This window comes from Brachyhypopomus gauderio, chromosome 10, assembly GCF_052324685.1.
Source record: "Brachyhypopomus gauderio isolate BG-103 chromosome 10, BGAUD_0.2, whole genome shotgun sequence".
Classification (NCBI taxonomy): Eukaryota; Metazoa; Chordata; class Actinopteri; order Gymnotiformes; family Hypopomidae; genus Brachyhypopomus; species Brachyhypopomus gauderio.
The window spans coordinates 17576404-17589434 of record NC_135220.1 but is presented as its reverse complement, the minus strand read 5'-3'; the positions used below and the strand labels follow the sequence as shown (position 1 = coordinate 17589434).

General features: G+C 38.1%; 2 protein-coding genes across 2 annotated transcripts; both read left to right on the top strand.

The window, feature by feature from the left end:
• The first annotated feature begins 599 nt into the window (after positions 1 to 599).
• LOC143525783 (nectin-4) lies at positions 600 to 4421 on the top strand. Its single transcript, XM_077020095.1, has 9 exons — positions 600 to 701; positions 1127 to 1471; positions 1636 to 1751; positions 1870 to 2017; positions 2203 to 2318; positions 2509 to 2665; positions 3217 to 3588; positions 3811 to 3907; positions 3992 to 4421. Exons 1-9 carry the CDS (start codon positions 653 to 655, stop codon positions 4086 to 4088), a joined length of 1497 nt encoding a protein of 498 aa, XP_076876210.1. The 5' UTR covers positions 600 to 652; the 3' UTR covers positions 4089 to 4421.
• A 3051-nt stretch (positions 4422 to 7472) lies between these two features.
• LOC143525782 (uncharacterized) lies at positions 7473 to 12301 on the top strand. The gene is made up of 6 exons (XM_077020094.1): positions 7473 to 7568; positions 8179 to 8289; positions 8560 to 8602; positions 8878 to 8951; positions 9268 to 9332; positions 10485 to 12301. Exons 1-6 carry the CDS (start codon positions 7559 to 7561, stop codon positions 10869 to 10871), a joined length of 690 nt encoding a protein of 229 aa, XP_076876209.1. The 5' UTR covers positions 7473 to 7558; the 3' UTR covers positions 10872 to 12301.
• Positions 12302 to 13031: the final 730 nt, after the last annotated feature.

Sequence of the window (13031 nt, the reverse complement as noted above, 5' to 3'; positions counted from 1 at the left end):
TGTATGTGTGTGTGTGTGTGTGTGTGTGTGTGTGTGTGTGTGTGTGTGTTTGAGGGTGCATGTGTCTGTGCATGTATGTGTGGTTTTGTATACGTGCACACAGAGTGCAACAGAAGGAAATCAAAGTCTTCAGCAGAAGCAGGTCATGATGGTGCTTGTCCCTCTGCAGACGTTCAGAGTAGCACCTGCTGGAACACACACAAAGAAAAATATCATTCACTTTAAAAACATGGAAATTCCTGTCTTCATAAAGATAATAAGATGACATAGCACTCCTATGATAGACAAAGAAAGAGTCATTGGTAAAAAAGAAATTATTTTCCTTCTAAATTTGAGTGTTGTATGTTGAAACTAATCTGCTCGGAAACACCCACTAAACTTGGAAATTGATGAGAAATTGATGACTCTGGCTCTTCAGGACCAGATTTTGTCACCCCTTCGTTTAAACACAACAATATATATTTTATTTGAAATATGCAAGATATCCATCTTACCATGACTTATACTCTGTAAGAGAACCAATGTTGCTGCAGATATGAGAAGATCTGTGTTTCTGTTTCAGCGGTAAAGCCCACTTCCTGTGCAACCTTTTTTTTTTTCTTTTTAATTCTTCCTTCCAAAGTAACTGTTTTGCCTACAGACATCTTTCATCATGACTGAGATACCTACCAGGCTTCTTTTATTTACATGTATCATTCAAGGTAAGTACAACTTTATTCATATTTTTCCCAGTTACAAAAATCTTTTTTTGATCTGAAAAAAAAAAATCAAACAATCAATTCTGTAATGTGGTGAGTGGACTGGTTACATTTTGTCCTTCAGAGACGTCTGTTCCATTTCTATAATATATATGTCTCATCAGTTCTTTGTATTAGTCTCTCATATGTATTCTGTTTTCAACACATAACGGTTCTCATTAGACATTTAATTAATCCTTTTTAGACACTGAAAATAATTTTGTTCGGTATTCATAATTTACCAATACCAGGAGTACTCTGTTATACCTTATACGTTGTCTATAAACTTGTTAGACACTGTTTTACAGGATATTAGGTGTGAAGTAAAAGTCACGTGTAAAACCACGTGTGAGAAACCCCTGATAAGTATTCCCTTAACGAATCAACAGGCATCCAGAGCATCATCACCATAGAGTATAAGGAATCAGTAACTGCGGTAGTGGGGCAGGAAGTGGAGCTGCCCTGCACCGTTCCACAGACCTATGAAATGAACATCAACCAGCTGGAGTGGCGGAGAGCAGACAAAAAACTGGTGGTGTTTAATCCTGCCTACCCAATTAACTACTGGGCAGATGTCAAACTAAAGCTGATCAACAGAACAGACACAAATAAACTGAGAGGCTCCATCTTGATTCTGAGTAATGTTAGCAAGAATAATGCCGGAGACTATATCTGTGACATCACCACGTTTCCTAATGGTTCCATCAAGAGAATAACATCAGTGCACATTACGGGTAAATTCACAATGAATCTTTAAACATTTTGTATGTTTTCATATTTTAAAAGGACTTTGCACATACTTTAAGAACAATTTAAAATAACCAAATAACCAAGTTTTGCTCAATGTGATTCGATGTGAGTCATTGTCTTCGCCCAAACATGTCTGATTGCATCCCAGATCCAAAGATCTTAATGGAGGTCATGCCGTCTTCCACTCTGATAGAGGGGGACATGGTGAACGTAACGTGTAGGAGCCATCCCCCTGCTGACAGGTACAGGTTATGGTCTTCACAGGTGAGCCCAAGGCATCAGCAGACATGGGCACCCACAATGTGCTTAGTCACCCGGCTTCCATCACCCTCAGTGTGACATCAACATCATCACACTCCTTGGACCCTTTTTCTCTCAACAGATCCACGTGTCATTGGAAAGCCAGGATGGAGATTTCACAATACAAAATGTTACTCGACAGAGCGGTTCCCTGACCTGCCAGCCCCTCTGGAACTCATCGAGTCAACACTTACAAAACCTGATGTCAACCAACCCACTGACCGTAGACTGTGAGTGTCCTACACCTATGGCGAGTGTCCATGGGTAAAATGCGCATATGTATGCTTCACTGTCGTAGTCTATCAAGGCCAGACACCACAGTTGTGACAGTAGCAGAATACAAGTCTTGATGATGTCTTTTAAGTTGTGAAAATTGCACAAATAAAGAAATCATTATTTTTGTTCTTCCAAACAGTCCTTGATAGCATTGAGTGTAGTTCCAGCAGCCATATAGAGGTTGACACTGGGATAAATCTGACAATAACGTGTGACGCCAAGTCCTCCAGGCCTCTACGTTACGTCTGGATGAAGGTGAGATACAGTCTGAACTGTGAGATCTGTCTGCCCAGTGCTTACACCTGTAACTTACCTACAGGTACTCCCTCTCACTCCCTGTAACAGGAGCTCATGTACTGCCATATTGACTAAAATTGAAAAAATGTTTATTTATGTCATCTAAAAATCCTTATTAATGTATATTGTGTTTGTTTATTCCCTTCAGGGTAATTCCAGTGTGTCCTCTGATGTCACTCTAAGCCTCTGGTCAGTTAACACTGGCGACTCAGGGATATACACTCTGACCATTAACGCAAGAAACCACAGTCGCCTCCACAGGCAGAAGAACTTCAATGTCACTGTGCTCAGCAGGACTCACACAGGTGAGTGGACAAAGTGTCCTGGAGTAGCCTAGTGAACCACCACAGAGGCTCCACGTTCTGGTTAAGCTATGTGGAACATTAAATCGAATTAATATTCATAACCAAAACAAATGAAAAACAAACAAACAAAATCAAAACAGAAACAGAATCATGACATGCATCTCATGGGATGTCTGCTGTGTTCTAGATCAGTAGCATGTGTGTATGCTGACCCAAGTGTGGTTTGTTAGATTCAGGTGGTTTGCACGTGTTCAGCAGACAAACATTTCCTGCACTTGGTGTTTTTGTGCTGTGAGGTCCTTCAGCTGAACACGTCTCTGAAGCATGATTTCAGTTTCACACGTGGGCAACAGAGAACCCATGACCTATGCCAAAACATCACTACTCACCCCCTACAAATGTCTAGACAACAGTTATGAACAGTGGATACGTTTTAGAAATATACTTTTTCAATCGGTAAACAAATCTCAGCTAACTTGTGTGTCTTTCATACAATGAAACACAATAATTGTTGATACATAAAATACATTTGTCTGTCTTTCAAACCAAAGAACACATGGAAACTTCACAGACCAGTCGCACAACATTGACGACGGGAGAGCCTGGTCCTGAGTTGACGACGTCTCAGTCAGGTCACGTCAGCGGGACTGCCTACACCTCCACAGCAAAAGGTCCTTATGCCACTTCTCCCCCTGCTGGAAGCAACACCACATTGCAGGCCAACATCACAACACAGCGCTCGGATGTGACGAACACAACTACAGCCTCTGAAGGCAGCTCAAGAGAGGGATGCTGTAAATGGCAGAATGCTACATCCAGCCCAGTGTCTCCCCAAAGAGGACTCACACGTGCACATGTGAACACCAGTATAGTCATGGACACTTCCATGAACCAGCCTGGGTTCACACAAGAGGGCAGCAAAAGTAGGTGGATAATTATTTAACACCGCCTTTTAATGTAGTTTGGATTTTGATAGATAAAGCCTATTTCTACTGGTAAAATAACTATATGTAAGTGGTAACAGAAACTTTTGTCAGTATGAAAGAATATTGAAAGTTATTTCAATATTTAAATTATTATTAATGCACTTTTCCCATTAGCCCCTTGGAGCTCTATTTGAACCAGTCTTTGTTTTTTGCTTTCAGATTCGCAGCAGAAAAACGCAGTCTATTTCCTCATACCTCTCATTCTTCTGTTGGTATTAATTGGGTTCCTTACGAGGAGATTTATTATCCAAAAAAGGTGAGACACACACATCAAAGTGGTCATGTGTCATCTGACGTCTTTCAGTCTGTTAGCCTCTTTCTGTGTTTTTTTCTCTGTCAGAATGGATATGCCACCTTCATTCAAGCCGCCTCCACCACCAGTGAAGTATACATCAGTAATAGACCATAACATAAAGATGACTGACATCTTAGTGTGATGGCTTCAAGCATCAAAACAGAGCCCTCATATTCTAGAATTGTGTATGGTATTTTTATTTCCAAAAACATTTTTTTGATATCCTGTAAATTTTGGCTTTGCATATGTATAATTAAAATGTAGTTTGAATTACTGTATAAAACGTTTTAAAATTGTATTGTATTTTTATTAGAATGCCACTTTACTTTTGGCAGCTGAGCTCTCCCACACTGCACTTGGGTTTGTGTGTGAAAGGTCAATGAGGTGCAGCACAGAAAGAGAAAAGAATCCTCACCTCAGCAGAGTAATAGATCATTGTAGATCACTGAATCACTGTAGATCACTGTAGTCATGGCACTATATAGTAATTTGATAAATAGCACACATGACGTTTTACAAAGATTTCATAGCAAATAGCACCTTCACAATATTCAGGCGCTCTGTAATAACTGTATGCAGTGGCGTGCACAGACATTTTGGGGGGCAAGTGCTCGGGGGGGGGCACTTTTTAGCGCACATGGAACACTTCATTATAAAAAAAATTACAAGCACACGTTGAATGAAATTTGACTTTTATTTGTCACATTCTCTAAACGTGAGTTTTCAATGGAGAAAAATTCACGCATCCAACTGATATAATTTATATCCAATATAGTCATGTCCTTCAGGTAACTTCTGTTTACCCTCCACTGTCTGCAGGCCTTGTTGCATATATTTTGCAATTAGTAAATCAATATAGGCCTACAATTAAGACAGTAAAAGACCGTAAAGTAGGAGAAGGAGTTATAGGCTACTGAGTGTTGTCATTACATGAATGCAGATGGGCATTTTTCACAGGTAATGGGGAACTTCCCGTTTCTTCTTTCACAAATGAATGTAATTTATGTTGCCCAACAAAACCTATACAACTGAAGACGTTCAGCTTAACACATAGATTTGCAAACTCTACCTTAATTATTTGTATGTGGTCGTCCTCACGTTATCTATCATTGATTTGGGCTAGTGCGACTAGTTTATCAGGTGACCAGTCGGCTAAAAATGCTTAGTAGTTTGGTGCTGTATGAGACATTTTACAACACAAGAAAATGATTTCACGTTGGGCTTAGAGGGCAAACGGTACGATTTGACTTGATGTGTATGTGACCTGGCTGGTGGGCACGGGAGAAGAAGTCTATCTGACCGTGTGTGCTGTACTGAAGACGCTTTCTTCCACTCGCTGAACTGAACTGCTGCTGCAGCGCATCTGGTGTTAAAGGAAGAGAGAGGTCGGGTGTGTGTGAGGTGGTGGCTCATTTCAGGGCATTGTTTTTAATTGCTCAGGTTTTCAAAAGATCATTTCAAACCGACCTCAGTAAAATGATAATAATAAAAAAATAAATAAATAAACGAAGTTTCAAAAGGGCACTTTCGTTGATAAAGGGCAGAGTTGGTGGTGCTTTAGCACCACCTGATGTCTACGTGTGCACGCCACTGACTGTATGTTTACATTATGCTGCTCAGTTCTAGTTCCAACACTAACTAAATAAATGTGAAGTGCAGGGGGCACGTCCTGCTGGTGAAGTAACACACTCCTGTACGGTGGCCTGGCACCCCAGAGCCCATCGTATCAAAGGGTGGTTAGAGATAACGGGCCAAAATCTTGCCAGTTACTTTGTAAAATCTGATGACATACTGTAGACTTAAACAGACTAGGCCAGTCCCAGCTTACAGCGTTTGGTTGCCACGGAAGTGATTTGGGAGAAATTCTGACAATGCATGATGACGTAGGACTGTATGGATGCTATGAGAACCCAAACCATATGGGTGAAATAGATGTAACGAATAACGCTGGAGGCCATGAAGCGTTAATATCCTTGCATGACCAGGAACCATTGCAGATGTCAACACTAAAACCTCAGGCCTCACCTCAGATAGTCATTGTCTGAGAAAAACCAACCATGTTAACCACATCAACCCTAGTGACCCATTGAGACAGGACGCCTTTCTTCACACAGCAGGTCAGCTGCATGGTTTTCACGTCCTTGTACGTAACCATCAAAGAAAGAAGTACATTCCTATCCTTCTGCTCTGGTATTTGCCAGTACTGTATACTGACCATTGCTGAATACTGACCAGTGCTGAAAGTATAAGTTTCTGGAACTCACGTTGATCAAGCCAACCAGTTGAATGATCTCGATAACAGTAATTAATTAGAGAAGCATTGGCACTGCAGTGTTATTAACACTGCAGGGTAATTTATTTACCTTGAGCAATGTTTCTACATACATCACTGAAAACATGAACAGAACCAACAATGTTCTGTTTGGCTACTCAAGTTATAAATATACACTGAAGCATATGTAAGTGTAAGGTCCACTTTTGAGAGAGAGAGAGAGAGAGAGAGAGAGAGAGAGAGAGAGAGAGAGAGAGGTGTGTGTGTGTGTGTGTGTGTGTGTGTGTGTGTGTGTGTGTGTGTGTGTGTGTGTGTGTGTGTGTGTGTGTGTGTGTGTGTGTGTGTCAGAATGAGAGACTGTGTGCACCTATACTAGCCTAACTGTATTGTTAGAAAATGTGAGACCTTGAAGCTTGCGGCTCAGAACTAAAACAGGAGATAGAAGTTTAACAAGAGGGACGTTTCCTGCCTTAACCCGTGTGGTCGGAAATGGAAAATAAAAAAGACAGAAAGAAAGAAAGAAAAACTATATCCTCACAAACTCCACACAGTTCAAACACTCTGCATGCATTAAACATCCAAAAGCAATGTTCCATATAAAAAATAAGTTTGCATTATCAGAATTCTCTGTTGGGCTGATGCAGCTACATGCGGCTGTATTATATGGAACATGGCGTAAAGAGTCTTCAGCTAAAGTAATAAGACCTGCACAGTTCCTTTATGGTTCCTCCTGTACTGTGTAGATTGCAGTAGGGACTTCCAGACTGTGTTCAACTAAAGCTGATTACCAAAGGACAGCGGTCTATGGATTCTTATAACATTGTTTGTCAGTCTACAAATATTTTCTATAATGTCCATGCAGAGATTTTTGCGAAGTTATCACAACTATATCCCACAATTAAATAAATAAATAAATAACTACATAAATCTAATGTAATAAGCTCGAGTAAGTAAATCTAAATCTATGTTTTGACAAGCATGCTTGCCGTTTCTTCAGGCTATAAATTAAATGAGCTGAGCAAAGAAAACTGAAAATAAAGATTTTATTTTAATACCCCATCAATAAAGGACTTAAAAAATAAGAAAGCCAGTATATATTGTTTGCAGTAAATGCAAAAAGTGTTCAGAAGTGTGGCTCATCACACAGCACACAAAGCAGTTCACTTTGTTAAGATGACGTGAATTGAGTGGATTGAGTATATGTCACATTTCCTGTTTGTAACTGAAAAAGATACAAGACAGTAAAAATAGATGCAGATACGTTGCACCCCATGGAGAATGCGTGCACGCACAACTAAAACTTCTTCACCAGCAAACAGATTAACAACAGGCCATCAGCAATGCCTGAAGGTAAGTAAATTAAGATTTTTCTTGCAAAATACACTGACAACAATCTGCATTCAGATCATTGACCAACATTGATCAATTGATCAACCTTTCACTATGGAGGGAATAATGTAGAGTAATGCGCAGTATCAGTGGAACTCCTTGCCTCATTACAGGGGCTGATTCCAGAGGAGGTTATTCCAGGAATTGTTTTCAATGAATATATTTTCAAAGAAATCATTTCAAAGAAGGATTTACGTATAAGTGAAAATTAACTAAATGTACTAACCAAATGTCACCCTCGGGTGTAACCTTCTGACTGGGAAAGCAATGAGATTTTAAGCAAGGATAACTTATGCATGGATAAATAAGCAATGATATCTATGCATTTCCAATGTGTCCATCCTACTGGCATATCTGCGATATTTTTAGTTGACATCCGTAAATCTTTAAATTAACAGCAAGAGAAATTAATAATGGGATTAATAAACAAGCACTCCATACTGATCATTATAATTATCAAGAGGAAACTGGCCCACATTAATTACTTTGTTTTGAATAATTTGTAATGCATTACTATATTTAAAATTGTCAGCAAGTGGAGAAATGTAATGTTGGCTTTATCCCTTTGTAGAATGCTACAAGCAGTACATCGGTTTGTCACTGACATCCCTAGCACTGCTAATATCTCTGTGCCTAAACGTACTCCTGTATTTACTGAGAAGAAGGGAGAGAAAGAACAAAGGTATTAAAGTGACAGCATTGTATTGGCCATTGTTATGTCATGAAGGCAAATACGTATATGATATTTTCTCTGGTGTATAATGATGTGTGTTACATTAGATGTGATTTTATGAGTAGTCTAATAGCACTGGGAACAAATTAAATCTGTCTCAATTAACTCAAAATGATTAACTCAAAACTCATAAATGATCAACATCAGTTTTTGCTTAAAGTTTACAGAATTCATCAAAGTTACACACGTCCATTTAAATGTACCTTTCTGTCTTTACAGCGTTGGAACAGTCACTTTACCGAGATTTGTGTCAAAGTAACAGGTATCAATGCAACATTTCTGCTCTCCTACGTATATATAAATATATTATATTTGTGTGTGTGTATGTGTGTGTGTGAGAGAGAGAGAGAGAGAGAGAGAGAGAGAGAGAGAGAGAGAGAGAGAGAGAGAGAGAGAGAGAGAGAGAGAGAGAGTGCAGTGTAGCAAGAGATGTAGAGATATTCAGAATTGTAGAACATAATATTTCCAGAGAAACAGGATGTTTTGGACAGAGGTCCTTCAGCTATATATATATATATATTCTCAATTTTTCCACAGGTTGGAGATTGAGGGAGAAAGGCCACAGAACCAAGACAACCCTATTTATGGAAATATCCATATAGATGGAGCAGGTTGGTTTGGTTTGACAGATTCAAGAACGTTTTCTAAATTTCTTTTATCTTTTCACTTTTTTCCTCATAACAGAAACATTTTGACAGTTATGTAGACCCATTTGTCACCCTATACATTCCAGAATGCAACTCTGCAAATTATGAAATTCTAAATTAAAAAATACTATAATTAAATATTTTTGCTACTATAGTTTCCAGATTGAGTGGTGATCAAATCGAAATATCATTCCATATTTATAGAAATATTGAATGAAACAACATCCATATCTTAAATGTCTGTAGAATGGGCAGAATGTTAATCTTTTCTTTGATACAGGACCTTTGAGAATGGCTGAAGATGTCTGCTATGAAAGTATGCAGTGCAGGAGACAGGACGAGAAGGTACCCACTGTCAAATAATATGCTCCAAAAACGAATGACGCATATAACAATCAGGAACACTTGAGCAAATGCTTCGTTATTAAAGACACATGAACATTGTAGTGTGAACCCCCTCACACTTTTCACACCAAGCCCCAGACTGACCAACAAGTTTTAAATGTTCGAGCTGTTCGTGACTGCAAACCCTCTTTAAGTGTTCTTTGCTGACACAAATGAAACATGACTATTTTGAGCAGGCCGTCCCACGCAATGCGTGAAAACAGCCACACGTGTAGAAATACTACAAAACTTTGACTTCCCACCACTGCTGTGGTATTGATCGTAGACCACCGTGCAACAAAGAGAAAGGCTGTATGCACGATGCAATGGTGAGGAAGGCCATAAACACCATCTTGGCCAAAGACTGAACTGTGTATCCATGCTAAACAATTCTGTTGGAACATATATATATTATTCTATATTCTATATATTCTATAGAACTCTTTTATCAGGTCACTGATTGATTTCACAGAACATCCCATAATAGTTAGATTCAGTTTAGGAGTGATAATTTTAATGATATAATAATGAATATAATGATTATAATGTTAATCATTTACGAAAATGTAACCAAAGACTAACATTTTTTCCCATAATAACTACGTTTATTTTAAACATTTTAGATGCCAGAGAAACTGAAATATATGAGATAATATTTGACTTATGTCTGAATCTTTCGGTGCTAAAATTCTCAAACAATTTCATGCAATGATTGAAGTTTGAAAAAAACTTCAATAAGATCCGAACTCACATCCAAACTGTACAATAAAGATTGTGTTCTGTGTGTCCAGTAGGCCTACATGAGAACATGTCAACCATAAGACAAAAACAAACTTTGCAACTCCACATCATGTATTACTTATTTTATAAGATAATATATCTAATTATACTACAGCAGACATTAAAATGCTCTTACAAGTAATTGGTAAAAATGAAAATGCATGTTGCGAAACCACACCAATTTAAATAAAATACATTATCATATACAGAAAATTGTATAATAATTATAACAAAGAATAGCCCAGAGTATAAATGATTGCAATAATGCTAATTTATAGAATTAATGTAAGTGATGTTTTCTCCTGAATCTGGTGCTCTGTGTATTTCTCCCAGGCTGAGCCAACAGACATCTCCTATGCCTCTCTGGACTTAAGTGTCAATACAAAGCGGAGGAAAAAGAGGAAGCACTATGTGAACCAGAACCTCATGCATCAAGCCCAGACTCATCCTCAGCCCGTGACCCAACAAAGCGTCCTGGAAACGGGTGCGGACGGTGAGCCGGCTCTACCTTCACGCACAGACAGCCTGATGGCCTCTCGCCATAGCATCTACCTCAACAGCCATCAGGTCGCCCTGGAAACAGAGGAGCGAGAGCGAGAGCGGGAACGAATGAGAGAAAAACAGTACCACCGTCAGAGAGAGATGGAGACAATGAATTTGCATTGTGACTTTGAGCTCGGCTTTGGCCAATCAGATCCAGGCCATGAACAGGACAGCTAAAGACAAAGTGCAAAAGTGCTAATTGGTGCAATATTTGGATTTTGGAGGTGAGTAAGCAAAATTATGCAAAAGACATTAGATCTGCCTTTATTTAAAATGGAATAAGCAAGTGTTCTGCAGCTCTCCTGTGTCTTTGCTATGAGCTTTTTGTGATCTCTAAAAAGAGCTTGCACAATTTTATGCACTGACAAACAATAAGAGGATATTGCATAAGTTTGTTGCTGTGATCGTACTGACATCACACTGACATGCACATTTTCCATAAACAAATAAATGAATAAGGGTTGTACACAGTCATTACAAAATTAGTAAAATGTATTTATGTGTTTGTGAGATGGCCTATTAATATATATATATTGGTATCGGTATATATATATGGGTAATTTTTACTTCCTTTAAAAAGGATGCCAGAGGTCATCCATTGTAATTCAAATCTGGTTAAGTGTTATTCTAAAAGAGAATGAGTTTGTACTGCACTGGTTTGTTATAAATGGAATAGTCTAGTTTGATGTTTAATTGACTATGTAAATTTCAAGCATGTCATGCTAATGCATATTTAAAATGTATGTTTTTGTTATTATATTTATAATTAAAAATTTGCGCCTTTAATTTTATCTATATGTTTTATGAACTGTGACTTTACTCTTTTCTAGTATATAAATTAACTCTTTTCTAGTCGTTAAAACTACAGGTTGTCTAAGCTTTAGCCTTGTCTTTGGTCATATGGTCTGTTTTCAGAAGACTAAGAAAACATGACTAGCTCAGCCAGTGGACAGTGTGTCTTATGTCCAGGATGTAGCACTGAAACAGTTGAGCTGGATCACTAAGGTTACCCAACTCCACTAATCAAGTGCCCAAATGAGTTACTGATTCCCTAATAAAACTAAAAATCACAATCAAGTGGGTTTCTGATGGGTGATGTGATAAAATGCACCAAAACGTGGGCACAATAATTGCAAGAAAAAGATCAATTGGTGTGCACCATTTGTTAATTTGTAAATGATTTTTCTCATGGTCAGATTTGGCCCAGATCAGACATCGAATCTTTGGTGCCACCTCTGATCAGATACCAAATGGAAACTGATTTGAATTACAATGGATGACCTCTGACATCCTTTTTAAAGGAAGTAAAAATTACCCATCAGGGAGACATTCTAATACATGGGGTAATATACTATATCAGTGATATGGGGACACCAAATGACTGTCACATATTGCACATCAAGACTACTACAAAAAAATTAACCTCTTACCTAAGGAAAAAAGTAGCAGTATTTACATTTAATCTATTAATTCTGCAGAATTACAACAAAGACAAAAGTGAAACAGAATTTCATAGGAAAAAAAATATTTTTGTATTTTAGCTATGGCATTTTGATGATGGCTTTATGGGAGTGCATTCTTTATGTCAAACACTTGTAGGGGTTTCACCTACTAATCCTTTAAAGTAGATATAATTTGTTTTACCTTAATTATTAATCAGTCTCATTAATTTTAGAATCAGTCTCATATTCTAATTATACCAGAACCACAAGTTTAGTTATCAACTAAAGGTAATGAATGGTTTGGTATCTGAAGGATTTAACAATGAATTCTTTGGAGGTTTTGGCAACAACCACTTTTGAATGACATCAACACAGACAATTTGGTGAAAATAAATGATACATTTATTTAAAACCAACTATTCTAAAACACAAAGAGCATCAACATGGATCAGTATATTTACAGTGAAGACTCAGCATGTAGTGTGTGTGTGTGTGTAAAAAAAAGGGGAGGAGTAAGTGTGCGCGCTTGTGCGCGTGTGAGGAGGCGGAGTTGTAATCTCAGTTCTCCTATGGAGAACAAAGCAACTAAAATGGCGCCGACTTTAAATAGTAGAGCAGCGCGACTATGTTAATGAGCTCAGCTGGTTTATTCCAACGTGGTCAGAACAAAGAGTAATGGCGCTGGCTTACTAACTAAAAATTAATGTGGTGTGTCTGAAAATGGGGAAGACTACAAGTTGTTCATTAATTAGATAAATAAAAACATGGACTTTGTGTGTACAAATCAATGAGGATTATGAAAATAAAGTCAAACACATTCAGAATGTATTTACAGAAAACTTAGTTAACTCTGTAGTTCAAATAACTATGCCCTTTGATGAACTATGCCCAGCGT